This window comes from Microtus ochrogaster, chromosome 6 (genome assembly GCF_000317375.1).
Source record: "Microtus ochrogaster isolate Prairie Vole_2 chromosome 6, MicOch1.0, whole genome shotgun sequence".
NCBI lineage: Eukaryota > Metazoa > Chordata > Mammalia > Rodentia > Cricetidae > Microtus > Microtus ochrogaster.
Genome location: NC_022013.1, coordinates 87,465,596 through 87,483,803, shown reverse-complemented (window position 1 = coordinate 87,483,803; position 18,208 = coordinate 87,465,596). Strand labels below are relative to the sequence as shown.

The 18,208-nt window shown below is 35.0% G+C and overlaps 1 protein-coding gene across 9 annotated transcripts in view; it reads right to left on the bottom strand.

Moving 5' to 3' along the window:
* The window catches only part of Cep170 (centrosomal protein 170), an 88,401-nt gene that overhangs the window by 36,414 nt on the left and 33,779 nt on the right, over positions 1-18,208 (bottom strand). For 5 of the 9 annotated variants that reach the window (XM_005348998.3, XM_013346983.2, XM_005349000.3 and 2 more), the window contains exons 8-10: positions 14,322-14,798; positions 9,545-9,702; positions 9,065-9,358 (exon numbers count right to left, since the gene is read on the bottom strand). In XM_005348998.3, coding sequence (XP_005349055.1) covers positions 9,065-9,358; positions 9,545-9,702; positions 14,322-14,798 — 929 coding nt within the window. The remainder of the gene's footprint in view (positions 1-9,064; positions 9,359-9,544; positions 9,703-14,321; positions 14,799-18,208) is intronic. The other 4 variants (XM_005349002.3, XM_005349004.2, XM_005349005.3 and 1 more) reach the window with 1 other exon arrangement.

Sequence of the window (18,208 nt, the reverse complement as noted above, 5' to 3'; positions counted from 1 at the left end):
AAAGATACATACCTGTCTAGTACCTTTCCTTACTACAAGAGTCACAGAACAGACACAACAGGAGCTCTTTGGGGTCTGACAGATTACTGAGATAACTCTCATATAATCAAGGGGAAGAATGACATTCACATGCTATCTACTGCTATGTCCTTGATCCAGAGAGATCCGCACCCTGGGACACCTGGGACTGATCCCTCCAACACACTCTAGTATTGGGGAAAGAGGAGAGCACCTTTCACTCCACAATACTGCATGTCTCACGGAACACAATCTCAGGCTTCACCTCAGAATATGCACAGACCATATTCACTGTAGAATTCTCACCTACCCCTCGGTGGCTACTCTAAGCAATTAAAACTGGCTACTGAGGCATGGTATTTACTAAATGTACAATAGGGTGGACACTACAGGAAATTTAAGTCTGTATGACTTAGTCCTACTAGGGTCTAATACACACACACCCAAGAACTTTAGAACCATACAGAGGCACTCCATTATTAAACCAAACACCTGTGAATACCAGACTTTTAGATTCTGATCTCAACTTTGGATTAAAAGAAAGGAATCCTCCAGATAAAACAGACTGTTATATACAACACAAGTGAAGCCCATGACTTTGGTTTTTCCACTACTAGATTATTATTTAAAAGTACAAACAACAGAGCCCAGCGTTTCATACATTTCCATTCAAAATGGTAACAGTGGGGCTGGGGACTAGTACTTCTATTAAGTAGCTGATTTTTTTCATATTCTATGGATATTTATGTTCCACCTATTAAACAAGTACACAGGTCAAATTATACATATTAATATCAGATATAGAAGACTGGTTCACTGTAACAGAAAACAGAGCTCAATGTGAAAGGAGGGGGAGGGGGGAAACTATAATTATAGCAACACAAATGAAGAAAAAATGAGAATTTCATTGCATAATACTTAATTTACTAAATTAAAAATAGAACTGAGGGTATAGATAAGTGGCACAGTGCATATCTAACATGAAAGAGGCCAAAAAAGTCCTAATCAATTAAAATTTAGAATCCACCTTCTCAAAGAAATGTGGAAGCTAATAATGAACGCCAAGCTTTTGTAGGCTTACACTAATTAAAGGATGGTGAAGGACTAAGATTTTAATCCTAACAAGGTGTCAAAATAAAAACACAGTCGAGTTTTAGACCAGAACACTTTTTCCACAAAGAACAAGATCCTGCTGGCTAAGTCAAATGGGGTTTCTATAAGTTAAATCATTAGTACAGGATCCCACACCTGACAAAAAAAACACTTAAGAAACAATCCATTTTGGCTATCCTGAGTTTTTTGCTTTTCCATATAAGTTGAGTACTGTTCTTTTGAAGTCTTGAAGAATTTTGCTGGGATTTCGATGGGCACTGCATTGAATCTGCAGATTGTTTTTGGTAAGATTGCTAGTAACTTCTGGAAGCATCATGATCCCTGACTTCAAACTCTACTACAGACCTATAATACTGAAAACAGCCTGGTATTGGCATAAGAACAGACAGGAGGACCAATGGAATCGAATTGAAGAACCAGAAAATAAACCAAAAAACCACAAACACCTGATCTTTGACAAAGGAGCAAAAAATATCAAATGGAAAAGAGAAAGCATTTTCAACAAATGGTGCTGGCATAACTGGATATGAACATATAGAAAAATGAAAATAGATGCATATCAATCGCCATGGACAAAACTCAAGTCCAAATCAATCAAAGACCTCAATATAAAACCAACCACACTGAACCTCATAGAAGAGAAAGTGGGAATTACACTTGAACACATTGGCATTTCCTAATATACAGATAACTTCCTAAATACAGCCCCAGTAGCACAAACACTGAGAGAAACAATAAGTGGGACCTCCTGAAACTGAAAAGCTTCTGTAAAGCAAAGGACACGATCAACAAGACAAAACAGCAGCCTACAGAATGGGAAAAGATCTTCACCCACCCCCCATCAGACAGAGGTCGGTCTGATCTCCAAAATACACAAAGCACTCAAGAAATTGGCCATCAAAATAACAAATAATCAAAAAAAAAAAAATGAGTTAAGGTACAGACCTAAACAGAAACTCTCAACAGAGGAATCTAAAATGGCTGAAAGACACTTAAAAAAGGCTCAGCATTCTTAGTAATCAGAGAAATGCAAATCAAAACAACTCTGAGATCCCATCTTACACCTGTAACAATAGCCAAGATCAAAAACACTGATAATAACTTGTGCTGGAGAGGATGTAGGGTAAAGGGAACACTCCTCCATTGCTTGTGGGAGTGCAAACTGGTACAGATTGCAGCATTATTTGTAATAGTCAGAACCTGGAAACAGCTTTAATGTCCCTCAACTGAAGAATGGATAAGGAAAATGTGGTACATTTACATAATGGAGCACTACACAGCAGGAAAAAATAACGACATCTTGAATTTTGCAGGCAAATGGATAGATCCAAAAACATTACACTGAGTGAAGTAACCCAGACCCAGAAAGACAAATATCATGTGTACTCACTCATAAGTGGCTTTCTGACATAAAGCAAAGAAAAACCAGCCTACAATTCACAACCTGAGAGAACCTAGACAACAAATAGGACCCTAAGAGAGACATGCCTGGATCTAAACTACAGGGGAAGTAGAAAAAGACAAGATTGGTTAAATTGGGAGTGTGGGGATCATGGAAGAGGGTAGAAGGGGAGGGAAGAAAATAGGAGAGGAGCAGAGAAAAAATATATAGCTAAATAAAAAACAATTAAAAAAAGGTCAATCCTTGAAGAACTATGCTGAATTCCAAGGATATATTGTCAAAGAAATAAAAATGACCTAAGAAAGTTGGTTGTTTTTTTTTCTTTTTCTTTTGGTTTCTCGAGACAGGGTTTCTCTGTAGGTTTGGAGTCTGTCCTGGAACTAGCTCTTGTAGATCAGGCTGGCCTCGAACTCACATAGATTCACCTGCCTCTGCCTCTTTAGTGCTGGGATTAAAGCTGTGTGCCAGCACCTCCTGGCCAAAAGTTTTGTTCTTAAATTTATAGTATGTTCCCAGGAAAATATAACTTAACTTTTAAAAAAGAAAAATACCTTAAAATTCATTGGAATAAATATACAGTAATTATTTAACACTGTGATTCTGTTATTTGTAACTAACTTTTCAAATGTAAAATTTAGAAAAGGTTGTTACAAGAGCTCAGATGGGTTAGGAGAGAGCATTTACCACTTCTTGTTCACAGCATTTATCAATAGATGAATAGATAAAAAGACCTATCATAGAATTAATTAAGATTTATGATAAAAAAGAATGAGTAACAATGCATGTCACAACATAGATGAACCTTGAAGACAAAACTGGTCGGTCATTAAAGGCCACATATAGAATCTGAAATATCCAGACTAAGTAAATGTATAGAGGCAGAAAGCAAATAGTTGCCAATGGGTTGGAACAATGGGAAGAGACTACTGAAATGCAGTTTCTCTTTCAAGTGATGAACACATTCTGGAGTTAGGCAATGCACTCATCCCACAACAGTATGAATTACTACAGCTTCTAGTACATTAATGTTTTACTTTTGAGAGCTGATGTTCCACTAATCATCATTCTGCCTCAGCTTACTAACTCCTGGAATTATAGGTGTGTATTTTAACACCTAACTGAACTGCACATTCTCTAGGACTAAAATACCCAATTTTATGTTATGTAAATTTTACTTCAATTTTTAAAATAAGTACTATATAACCTTTTCCTTGGTGCATTTTTCTTAATAACAAGAGTTTAACTTTTTTGTTATATAGTTAAATTACTTATATAGTCAAAATTTCTAATTTTTCCACCTTTTATATACCACTTCATTAAATCTGGCTATTTATCAGTTACTCTTTGTGCCAAACAGATTTTAAGCTGGAGGTGTTAGCTATTGGTAGAGCTCAGCAGGCTCTTCTACTATATGGGTACTTTTACTGAAATTAACATATCTTCTTTTCTTCTGACCTAATCTCTATACATTTACAGCTTTCAATACTATTAACTAGCTAAGCTTGTAACACAGATAAGACTTTTCAAGATCAAGATGTAAAAACTAGTTTTAGTTCATAAAAATAAGAAAAAAACCTTGGCAGTTGTGGCGCACACCTTTAATCGCAGAACTCAGGAGGCAGAGATGGGAATCTCTGTGAGTTGGAGGTCAGCATTGTCTACAGAGCAAATCCAGAACAGTGGTTACACCAAGAAACCCAGTCTCAAAACACCAAAAGAAAATAAAATATTTGGGTATCATGTTGGGTTTAACCAATCTATAAAATTACTGGAATACATCAGCTAATATATCAAAGGTCATATAAATATAGTCAATGAAAAAGTACATCAAACTTTTACACTCATGCTTTCAAAAGATAGTTATGTTCTACTACAAAACAATATCATTCTAGAGATGTCAGGCAGAATTAAATCAGACATAGGTTACTTCTATAGAGGAAAAAAAAAAACATGATAGATGCCCTGATAGACAGTACAATCTAGTAGCTACTCTAGGGGCATCAGATAAAGCCTTTTAAGAGAGTTACAAGAACGAAGTTCTTGTCTTAGTAAGACAAAAATGAGTTATGGAGGGGCTGGTGAGATAGCTAAGCAGGTACAAAGGCACTTGTCATGCATGACAACCTGAGTTCAATCCCATGAACTCAAAAGGTGAGAACTGAATTCCCCCAACTTGTCTGTCCTCTGACGTCTACATTCATGTTTGTTCTCTCTCTCTCTCTCTCTCTCTCTCTCTCTCTCTCTCTCTCTCTCACACACACACACACATACACACACACAGATGTATGTAATAAGTGTTACTGAAATGGATGGTAATCATGGTTGTACAATGTTATAAATGTATTTTAAACACTATACTACACACTTAGAATGGCAAACTATACTTTTTTACAATAAAAATATTCAAAAAATAAATAAGGTGAATTATGAAGAAATAGGCATGTAAGAATACAAGCACTTATTGGACTAAACATTAAGAGAAAAACTCTTCAAGCAGAAAAAAAAACAAGACTTCATAAAACAATAAACAAAAGGAAACAATCTATTAAATGTCAGACTTCTAACAGACAAATGAGTTCCTCAGTCAGCTTTGAAAATTAGCATAGGATAGTTTCTTATACCCATGAAGGAAATGAAAATGGCTAAAAAGGTTTGAGAATTAGAAAAGAAGTAAATAATTTTTCTTTTCTCAAAAATAAACCAACCAAAAAAAATGATGGGGAAAAAACATTACCATCAAAATTCAAAATGTAGAAATCTATATGAAAGTCCTACGATAACATCTGAGGCTCTCTGAATTACTCTCTTGGTTTCCATACACATGTAGATTTTTAGTGTATTCCAGTTTCTGCATCTATTTGTCTATGTCAATGCAAATTCTCTGTGGTATGTTTATATGTGCAAGTAAGTGTTCATGTAGGTATGTGTATGCATGCATTCAGGTGCACATGCATGTGCACTGCACACATGTGTGGAAGCCAGAGGCTATTATTATTATTTTTTTGTTTTGTTTTTTCGAGACAGGGTTTCTCTGCGGCTTTGGAGCCAGAGGCTATTATTGAATGTCTTCCGTGATTGCCTTTCACCTTAGTTTCTGAGACAGGATCTCTTACAAAACTTGGAGTCTACTGATTAAGCTAGACTGATTGGCTAATGAGCTAAGACAGGAGGACCATCTATCTTTGCCCTGTCAACACGCCCCTCGCTCTGTGGTTACAGATGTGTATTGACACTCCTGGCTTTATATAATTGCTGAAGATCCAAACGTAAGTCCTCATGCTTGTACAAAGTACTTTACAGACAGCCACCTTTCCAGCTCTTCAAGTTCCCGATTCTGTATATCATATTTTCCCTGGCTCTGATATAGATTCAATCTTGCTGTCACCATCAGGATTCAAACTGTCACTCCTGGATCCATGTTCTCAGTACTTGCTTTCTGACTCATTGCTCTGTCCATTTTATATTATATGGAGTTTTCTGTCTTGTTATTTATAGTCTCTTGGGTCTTTCCTTGGTCAAGAACTAAAACTAAGTAGACAATTTGCTACCAATGGGAATCTATAAATGTTGATAAGTTTTTAATAAATCTCCACAACCTTCAGCATTAAAAAGAAAAAATAGGAAGTAAGTCCTCAGTGTCATATACAAGGGACTTCAATTCTCTTTCTCCAAAAGTAACTGTGGTCTTCTGAACAAGACTTTCTCCTTTACTGATGACGCCCCCATCTGGCTACTCTTGCCCTTCACTTTCTGAATAAGACTGGTCTATTCTTTTTATGAAAACTCTGTTATCCTTATTACAGGGGTAATTGTGTATGCTAAAAAAGAAGTCATCTGGCAGTTAAATCTAGTATTCATTGAGAATACTGAGGACAGTTCCTATAGCCATCGAGTTTATAATTCTCTTTCCTCCTCAGGCAACTAAGGACAAAACCACAGAACTAGTAGAGTAATGATAATGCTTAGGATTAGAGTCAACAAGATGATAGTGAGTATGAAATCCTCTTTAGATTAGACAGCTTTAGCTATTATATTAGATGGCTGAGATGTGTAACCTAAGACCTCATCTTGGGCGCTACTGTAACATTTCCTTCAACATGTTAAACTTCTCAAAGCATTCAATATACTACATTAAATTTATTTGTAATTATATTCCACTATACTTATTTCTTGAGACAAAGAATACACAGTCTTTTCAATTAGAATAATCCTCTCCTCATGCAATGTCTGGCACACTATCAATGAAATAATTACTCCTTAAAAGGTGAAGTAAGAAAGGAAGAAGCTATATGGAAGCTTTTGGGTACCAAGCAAATTCAGCTGGACAACAGATGCTCCAACTGTTATCACACATGCTCAAACTCCAAAGGGGACTGCAGATGAATGAGCATGTCTGTTTACTACTCTGATCCAAGGTGCTGCTTATGCCTCAGTATGGTTACTCTTGTCCTCCTTTTTCTCTGCATCTGCAGGATACTTTTGTCTTCTTCAGATATATGAATCCACTTCTCCATGTCTGCTCCTGCAAAACAAACTTTAAGCTGACCTGACTTTGGCTTCCGTATTTAAGCAGACCTACTGGATGGACTCTCGGCTCTCTTACTGTGGTAGTTCCATGATAATGGAGTCATTATTTTTTTCTTTGAAGCAATCTTGGTTTTAGTTACTGGTTTGTCCAAATGAAAAATGGCTAAATTAGCTATCCAGTCGCATAATGTCATTGTTTTTAATGGGTCTTGCCCTAAAATTTTTGGTTTCTCCATTCTGAAAGTGATGATATTATTTTTGTCAAATACAGGATTCCTTAAGAATAAAAAAGGCTACATATGATAATTTGAAACAATAATTAATAATCAGATTCTGCAAACTCCTCACTGCGTATCAGTTTCCTAAAGAGGCCCATTTGTAGCAATGCCTTTTTCTTAATGGCTGGCCCAGGTCAGGCTGGTCCTTTACACTGTAACTTCACTTTGGCTTCACATTTAATCCTTTTAGTGCTGAAAGAACTTTCGAGAACTTGCTAATACTTTGGGTAGAGATTCATATGTGGAAATGAATAATATAAAATGTAATAATCAGAGATCGTTTATATACAGTTCTCATAATAGACACCATAATAAGCATACTATGTTTTTAAATTCCTGTTAAACTTAAAAGAACTCTTCATTTCAGAAATGAATGACACTTAAGCTTAAAGTTGTTGATTTATCCCAAGAGTATAGTACATGTAGAGTTTATACATTTAATTCCAGATGCCTGCAAGTAGCCATGTTCTTAACTTCTGCAATATATATAAAATCATAAAATAATATTTTAATGGAAAAATATTAATCACTGTCAATATTAATACTAGTTAATATTAATATTAAGCCAAAATCAATGGCTTTTTAAAACCCATACTTCTTATTTAACATCAGTAAAAGTATATTATTTTTTATATACAATAAAAACATATAACAATTATTTCCAAGACTAATGGGTCTCAATGGCATTATGTGACTCTTAACAGTAAAATAATTAGACTCCTCAATAAACTTATGTCTACAAATTATATATGTATACCAGTGAACACATCGTAATACTACAGAACAGACTAAAATAGAAACGATACACTGAGAATTAAGAGAACATAATCCTACTATGTTTTCCTGCATTCCAGAAGGTTAGATCTTGACCACTGACAGGACAATCTGACAACTCATCACCTAACTAGCACACTCCAAATGTTAATGTGCATGTGAACTACATGGGTATCTTATTTTAATCACCGATTCGATTCAATATGTCTGTACTGGCCTCCTAAGTGATTCAATGTTTTACAATCATGAGCACATTTCGCGTAACAAGAATCTAAATGAGATTAATGTTTAGCCAAACTTAGGTTGCTGTTTTCAAGAAAGTAAAATAAATAGCTCATTCTAAGGTTAACTCTTCACTATCACAACAAAATTGGGAAGTACTTTTAAACCATACAGAAATCATCATATAAATAAATAAACCAACAACATCAAAGAAATATCTGAAATATAGACAATCATTAGGACTGGGTAAAAGCCTGACTAAAATATAAAAGCTGATTTTATTCTGATTTCATCAGATAGAAGTAAAAAGAAACAAAGAGAATCAAAAATAATCACAACGTATGCTTTTAACCTGCTTCCAAAATGAAATTAGTAGGTAGAAACCTCTTAATATTTATATTTGTTTAATAATAATAGCAATATATTTCTTTGTTCAGTTTTGATATAAATGCAAAATGGCATTACTTTTAAAGCCAATAAAATTATATACCTTCAGAAGGCCCAGCTAGTTTAACATAGAAGACCTTACACATAGAACTTGGGAAAATTCAGAATATAAACAAATAAAAGAAAATATTTTGTCTTGCTGTTAATCTTCTAGGTCCCTAATAAAATTCTAAAGTTCCAATACCACCAACTGAATAAGAACATTTCACACCAACTCTCCAGTAAGGTCCAACAGTCAAAAACCCCACAAAACTAACATCATACTCAAATTTCAATTATTTACCTTGTCAATCATTTTTCTTGCTTCCACCTCCTCACTGTTGGGATTCTCTAACTCAATGGTATAAGTACCCTTGTCACTTTGGTCATCATCATTATCCTTTTCTGAAGTAGCAGAAGTAGCTTGATTTTTTAACATTTTATCCATCTCCTGGCTTGGTCTGTGCCCAAGACTCCCTGAACTTCTTAATAATGCAGACTGTAGGAAGGGTATGGACACCGATGGCTCCTCTGATTTCTGTTTTAACAATTTCCCATGTGGAACACCATGCCCCCCTCTGTGATGCGTAGAGCTAGTCTGTAAAGACAAAGAAACCACTTTGGCATCTGCTGGTGGAGATTTTGCTTTTTCAAGTTTTGTATGTGGTGTTGAGAAAGTAGTTTCCTGACATAAGATTCCTGAATTTTGAGTAAAAGAATATGACCTTCTCTTTCTGGAATGATCTTCATCAAAGAATGCAATCATAAAAGCAGTTTGACTTACAACAGTTTGGTCTTGATGCTTTTCAGTAGACTGGACCTTCTTTTTCTGTTCTGAGTGATGGCGTCGTAAATGTTCCTCAAGAGCTGCACGCCTGCTACAGCGCCTGTGCGCACCAGCATTCTCTGAATCACTCTGTGTGCCATCATCGTGTTTGTTTCCTAGACACAAGAAAGAAATGATATAGTAGCAAACAAAAAAAAAATCAGAAGCACACACAAAACTGCTATTTGTTTTGACACTCTTCCCCTTTCTAATACAAAGTCACATGTTCTTTTCTGTAACAGGCTCTGCACACTGTCCTCAAATGCAATGGTTACAAATACATTTAATCAATCAACAATGAGGTCCTTCAGTAACAACTGGATATATTACTTTTCTTTCTCTAAATCCTTATAAAAATTTATCAGTGGCTTAAAAGATAAGCAGTGTTTCATCATTTCTCATAGTCTGTACTTATAACAGCATACACATTAATTCTGTCTCTGAATCGTAAACCTTTGTCAACAAAAAACTGACTTTTAAGATTAAGAGTAAGCAAAGCCTCAACCCTACACAAGAACTACAGGCAAGTAAGAAATGCTGAGTGGAAGGAATAGTCTTCCCCAAGGAAGAACACACAATTGGTCATCCAATATCAAATGGCTAGCCCTGCCTGAAAACACATACAAACAAGATTATACAGACTAAGCAGGTTATGTTATGTATTGAGGAGTTACGTTTGCAACGAGAATTAATGAAAAAAAGAAGGCAATAATTTGAAAGAGACAACTGAGAAGGGGTGTCTGGGAGGCTCTAGAGGGAGGAAAGGAAATGGGAAAATGAAATCATTATAATCTCAAAAAACTAGAAGTAATTTTTTAAAAGACTAGTGCAACTGAAACAACTTATTAAACAGAATATGAATGTCATAAAAATGGAGTATATATAAATTATGATATTCAATACTTTTAAAAGTTCAGTATAACTTTCAATGAAAAGATTCAATTTTGTAGCTTCTATTAATAATGACATAATTTTTAGAAATGCTTTCTTAGCAGAGATTTCTAAACTCTAGTGGCTTCAAAGAGTTAAAGGATGCTGAGAGCCCTATCAAAAACAATCAAGCCTACGACACCCTTCCGTTTACTAACTTAAATGGTACAAACATAGGCAGATGTCATGTCCAGAAACACAATGAATCTTGACCCACCAGCCTCCTAGCAACAGTTTTTCTGGATCAGTGCAAGAGTTACTCTAGGCATGACTCAGATGGAATCATCAATCAAGTATTAACTAAAATCCTTTGAATCTAGTACACTGGAAAATACATTGGCAGGTTCCAATCTTGCAGAAGTAATCTGATTCTGAACATTCCTGAACATTTCCAGGCTATCTACTCTAATGTGAACACCTGCAGATAACATGTTAGCCAACAAGTCCATCGGAAGACAATACCTGATGTGTATGAAAGAATAAGTGCTGAATATCTAGAGGAAAGGATTTAAAAAGTGCATGGGCTTATTCCTGGTAAATCTGGAAGCTACCAACAGTGTTGATAATTTAACACAAGAGAATTCCCTACAAAATGTAGCAGATAAAAGGAACAAGGATAGACAAGGGAATGGTAGAATTGAATGACTTCTTGAAAAAGATACAAAGGGAGCTAATAAGGTAAAAATATTGGGGGTTGGTCTCACTCAAAGTGATATAGTAATACAAAATCCAAATATCAAAAATGTAACCTGAAAAGAAAAAAAACCTGTTTAGTAAATGGAATCTCTGTCACTGATAATTTAGGAATCATGGGTAGTATATGGAGTAAATATAAATATAACTGCTAGTTCAAATGCAATTTTTTTCTACAGCAATGCTTAAAGCATATTAGGGTTGATAAAGTCGGTAAGAACTCAGTTTGCTAAGGTCCAAAATAATATTTTCTGTACAGCAAAACTTACAATCAGAATTTTTAATGCAAACATCGTTTTGTATCTTTCCTGTTACTAATCTGTTGGAGATTCATTGTTTTCTTTCTTGTAAAATCACTATTCCTTCTAGTGCTTCTGTGTACTACACAAGTGAGAAGACGAGGCATCAGGTCAGAGCTGCAATCTTCTGTTTCTACTCAGCAAAAAGACCACCACGAAATGCTCAACATGCCCATCACTAATTATGTCTAAATCAGATGTTCATTTACTGTCTCTCAGGTTAGCTTGGCTGTACTCCGTAACAAGTTATGGCCAAAACAAGCTGCAACTCTCCTAAAGGGTGAAAGTGTATGGGCTTTGTGAACACTATTTTCCTCACTGTCCCAAAGCGCGTGCACTTTACTCTTGTAGGAGCAAGGCATCTATCTATCTATCTATCTATCTATCTATCTATCTATCTATCTATCTATCTATCTATCTATCTATCCATCCATCTATCTATCCATCACCAATTGTTTAACTCATTTTTATAGTTTCTAAAAGTCCAAGTTTTAAGAAATCATTATTAACTACTATTTTTACTTATTCACACCCCGAAACTGTTGACTATTGATAGCAACTCTGATTTCTGAAGCAAGTCAAACATCATCTGTGAATAAGCATGAAGAAATAACATGTGTCTATTTGAGATACAAAGTGAGTTATTGCTGGGAAGAGATTTTCTTGAAGGGCTTTCAAAAGGGGATAATGTTAATTCTGAAAGAAGAGTTCCCAGCAATGGTACCACACTGGAAGATGCCTACCTGTAAATCAAATTAAAAGTGGACAGTGAATAGATTTTTGGCAAAAATTTAAAATATATACTGATCAGTGTAGAGATAGTGTTCATATGGATGGATATTAATGATCCTACTCTTAGCATCAATACTTTATTTATTTATTTATTCATTGGTTTTTTCGAGACAGGGTTTCTCTGTAGTTTTGGAGCTTGTCCTGGAACTAGCTCTTATAGACCAGGCTGGCTTCGAACTCACAGATATCCACCTACCTACTTCTGCCTCCCAAGTGCTGGGATTAAAAGTGTGTGACACCACAGCCTGGCTTTTTTTTTTATGCACAAGAACTTTTTTTTTTTTTGGTATGATCTTACTATTAATTAGGATCAAATAGGTCTTGGTGAAGAGCAGAGAATAAACCAAATTAATGGCTTAAAATAATTGTTAAAACAGGAAATAATAACAATGGCACTGTTATGAAAGGAGTGTAAAAGCTTTTTCTAAGCATTTATTTTATTTTATGTCTATAAGTGGTTTGCCTGCATGTATGTATATTCAACCTCTGCGTGCTAGTGCCTGAAGAAATCAGCAGAGGGCACTGGACCCCTCATTGAGCATTGTATGTAGCTATCATCTGGGTGCTGGAAACAGAACCTGGGTCCAATTGCTGAGCCTCTTCAGTCCATGAACAAAGATTTTTAAATGGTACCTTCCTAAAGGATCTTTTCAATTCAACCATCAAATTATTAAGAACACAAATTTTAAGACAACTTATTTTCAAGGTATATACTATCTCTGGTATCATACTAACTTATTAATATTATTCATTAAATTTACATTAATGGTCAGTTTACAAATGCTCCTTTAACCTGTGTATGCATATTTTTCAATTATATATAAATATCATCTAGTAGGAGTAAAAATATCATACATCAGAACTCAAAAAACTTTATGCCAGGTGACTACTGACAAGTGTAACTAAATATTATAATAGGTGACAACAAAGATTAGGTAATCACATGATCTCACTATCCTGAAACTAAATATAAATTGCTCTTCTTCATTACTTGACTGGAATTCCAGGGCATGTGGTATGGATTGAACCAGTCAGTTCTGCCATTATCAATGATGTCACTAGTTAACATATATGCTGAAGTTCAAATAAAGTGTTAAGGAACAGAGTAGGTTACACATGATCCCTACCTCAAAAAGCATTTTTTAAAAATAGAATTAATCAGCTCCTAATAAAAGTCACAGAAAGATTAGATTCACATACACTCATAATTTGTTCAAAACCATTTCTATATTGATAACATATTAAAACACAAGACAGAATAACAAATTTCAAAATAAATTCAATTCACAAAAGTCAGTGGGAATAAAGCTGATTATTTGTTATAACCAATGTACATGTATAAAGTTTTTAGTGATTATGGTTAAGTGTTGAATACAGTATATACAATAGCTAATGTTATTATATAATAATATATAATGTTCATAAATGGACATTTAAGTTATAATTCTTGATAGCACAAAATTTATATTAGAATACCTAATGCCTAGTAAATACATCTAAACTGAAAGTATGTGTATTGTGAGCAGCCTCTGCTAACAGTTTAGTCTGAAGCACCCCATCAGTAATGTGACTATCTGATAGAAACAGAACTTTCAGACCATACTAGGCAGTTTAATTTGGTTTTCAAAACCTAGATATGATACTTTATTGGAAGCATGATACAGCAAAAAAAATCTGTACATATCCTTTCTTTAAATCAAGAAAACAATGGGGATATCTTTTAGGAAATTCTATTTTATATGATTAATAAATTTTATATTTCTGTAGGAAAAAACAAAGATAATTAATGACATAAATAACCACATCCGCCAAAACCAAAGTAACCACACTGGGAAGAAAATAAAGGATTCTTTAAATGAGTAATTCAGACATGACCAGTGTTGTTGGTCTTTGAGCTTTAAAATTACATATAAATTTGAAAAATGAGGTATTTTCCACTATATAATTAAGTGATAACAGTCGGGTAACTCCGATGACCAACTTTTCCTTAGGACAAAGAGAATTTCTGAAAGTCACTTTACCTTTCAACCTTTTCAAGTACACAGGAACATCACTTTTGATGCTCTTGGAATCCTCTTCTGCTCTCTCCCACACCATCTGAGGAGGGTTGTTCTGTGCTAGCCAGTCAGCTACTTTGTTTTCTGGTGCCATCATTCCTGTCTGAATTCCCGGCAAGTCTTGAGTTCCGGGAGAAGCCTTCTTTGACTTGTGGCGCTGGTCAGAAGTGAATTTTGTCACATGGTCTCTAATAGTTACTTTTCCGGGTGTACTGTCATCAAATTCAATGGTAAATGAAGCATGCCCTGCAGCTGCAGTATGGGAACTTGAGGTGTCTTTTGTTGGAATCTCATGAATAGTGCTCTCTGCTATTTGTGATGGCTGCTGGAAGTCTTTTGTAGGGATTTCAAAATAACTTGGTTCCCTACAGAAAGGAAAAAGTGATTCTTCATTTGCAGCTGCAGACGGTTCCTCCACTTGCTTGGCATCTATGCTGCACCCTAATGAGAAAAATGAGAGAGAAATCAAAATATTTGGGAGCCTGTAGCACAAGGGTCCCTGGTAATGACCATCTGCACTATTCTGAGACTTGGAAGGCAAATAACAATCTGGATGAAAAACAACAGCATTGATAAGACAGAAAAAAGTCACAGAGATGATCCAATTACCAATAGGAGATGCAAGATAAACAGCAACAATGGCCAAAAAAATAAAATAAAATAAAGACAAAACAGTAAAAGATGGACCCTGTATGGACAGATTCATTCATTTCTCAACTAGAAAACTTAGAAAGAAATCATCAAAATGAGAAAGAATTAAAGTATAGGAGATGTTCTATACATACACATGTGTGTGTAAAATATACACACACATAGTATAATAGAAAAAGCATGAATTACCTAATTCAGTTACCAGAATGAGCAATCTGAAACACTTGAGAACAAATGTAGGGCTCTAATAGTGAAGAGGCAGTCAGATGAGGATGGAGATAGGAAGTATATATAGAAGCAATGCTTTTTAAGTAACAACTCCACTTACCAGTCTCTATCATATTCAGAGACCCCACTTTAGGACAAAATTGATAATATGGAAACTTGGGAGATGACACACATGTTATAAGGTAAGAGTAGTTAGCAATAAAACACGTGGTTTCCTTGCAGCATGAAAATTCAAGCAGTCATATGAAAGAAATAGTGAAAAAAACAGAAAATTCTGTAGTAAGCCAGTAAATCAGGAAGAAGTTAGGTTACACCTCTGTATAGCAGAATGTGCACAACCGCCCAAAGGTCATGGGTCAAAGCTGAATAACAAGCTGTGAGTGATAAGGAAAACAGGTAAATATGGAACATATAGAACACTGTGACAGTTCTTCCACTGCTTAAGCCACTGACTGCATAAAGATGTGAAAACAGGTGGTGTTTGTAGCACAATGTACAAGAAAAAAGGTGAAGATTAAGCTGCCCTTTGAGAAAAGAAAATCTATTACCAAGACAGTCTATTATCATAAAAGAATTAATATAAATAAATTTCCCTAAGGCTTAAATATTAACTTTATTTAAATAGTTTTCAGAGTAAATCAATCACAAATTTTCTAGGAAGAAAAAGCAAAACAGGCATATTAGGCTGTTTCCAATCATTTTTTAAATTACATGAACTATTTAGGCTTCTGAAAAATTTTCAAATACTACATCTTTCTACAACACATTAGGTACAAAAATTTATTTCTTTAAGGTACATCGAATATGAAATTATAACAAAACCATCTTCTTTTATGTTACAAAGTAATATTCTTGCCATCAAATATGTGAGATATGATATAGGTGGTATCAGGTTCCATTACTAAAATAATAATGATCATAATAGTCACGGTCACACTGCCAAAAAATGTACACAAAAGGCAGAGAACATTAAGAAAAGAAATTTTCAAAGTAAAAGTTATTTTTTTTCAAAATTTACTCCAAAGTAAATTTTGTCAAAGAAAAGTGATGGTATTTTAGAGAAATTATTATAGGGAGGAAGGTGAAAATCAATAGCAGATAAATGACCTTGAAAACAGTATCCCAGTAACACAGTATCAAGAGCCTAGGAGGCTCAGGCTTTGGAGGACATTACTGTAGCTTTTATTGTTCAATAACTTATACAATGATGATTCTCAATAATAAAGGAAAAACTTAAAATGTTCTTAGCTCTTTGTCTTTTGTGTACTGTTAACAAATTCAACGGTGAATAAAGTCTGCTCTGCACTTGCTGTATGCGAATCTGGAGTGTCTATTCTTGAAATCCCATGAAGAGTGTTCTCTTCAGGAAGGAAGTTACCATCACTCTTCCTCTATTCTCTTATCTACAAAGTGGGCAGAAATTACAGTGACTACTACCTTTAGATATTGCCATAAAGGTGAGATGCAAATGGATCATTTGGAAGAAATGGACAAGTCAAGTGCAACTGAATGCTTGTCATCATTTGTTACGGTTCTACTCTGTACCACAGTGACATGTGGGTATCACTGTAGTTTATAAGTTATGTACATTGCCTGCTCTTCCAAAGGTTCTGAGTTCAATTCCCAGCAACCACATGGTGGCTCACAACCATCTAATGAGGTCTGGTGCCCTCTTCTGGCCTGCAGGCATACACACAGACAGACTATTGTATACATAATAAATAAATAAATAAATAAATAAATATTTTTAAAAAAAAAGAATTTCAAAGTTGTGTGAGGGAGCAAAGGCTACATTTATGATGCCTCCTTAATTTTCACTATCATGCAATTATTTTCTGAATTTTGTAATAGTTAAATTGATCTGTTTTTCTAACCTTTCTAATTAGTTATATTCCCCTTACTCCATACCAGATAGTTCTGGTGCAAAATGAGATTAGAATATATTAGAAGTAAGGAATTTAGAGTTCAGTCATAAAGATTTACACAAAAATAATAAATGAAACAGTACTGTACACTAGCAATATAATACCATTTAGTAATTTACATTGCACATATTATAGAAGAGGAGGCAGGAATTAGCACAATTCATGTAGGAGTACACTGGGAAAGGACACTAAAACAGTAATAATCAGATATAAAGTACACTACAGAATAAAAAGTTCAAAATCTACTTGTCAGGGAAAACAAGGTCACTCTAGTTTTTGGAACTAAAGATCAGTTCATATTTGCTATGCAAAGATTACTGCAATGAGGTTGAAACTTAAGGTCAAAAGTTTAATTATGACTCAGCAACGAAAGCGAAGACAACAAAGTTAGGTAATATATTAGATAAAATGGAAAAGACAAAAAAAAATAGACATTCTTGAAGACGCCCAGTTTCTTTCCTGAAGGAACTTTTTCCTAAAAGAACTTCAGGTGGTTTCTAGAACAACTCTTCTACGACACTGCCCATATGCCCTAGGGACAAATAACTCCACACCTGCTTCAAGGTGAGCAAGATAACGATGACCTCACTCACGTGGTTTGCCAGAGACTGATTAGAACAGCAGGTGACCTCAATCTGTGAGGAACTAATGAGAGATGTGCTGAAGATTTTGGAAGAGGTCTCCTTCCAAATCCTGAAAGGTCTTCTGTATACAACATTTGCTCTTTATTGCTGGGTGTGATAAAAAATTTCTAACTTTGAATGCTGATGGCTGCAGCTTTGAATGTGAGTAGTAACTCCATCAGTATGTAAGTACTGTGGATAGCAAGACAGAGATGGCGAAACTAGCTAACAATACTGTCTATTGCACCAACAACCCTGAGAGAAATCATGCATGGGACGCAAAACCTTCATTTCCTACTTAGTATTGGACAGCAGTCCTTCACTTACATCTGAAGGCAGGATAAATAATACTAAGAAGCAGCACTGCTTAAACAAAGCTGTGATAGAAATGTATTGGCAAGCTTGGCATTATAAGACCTACTTC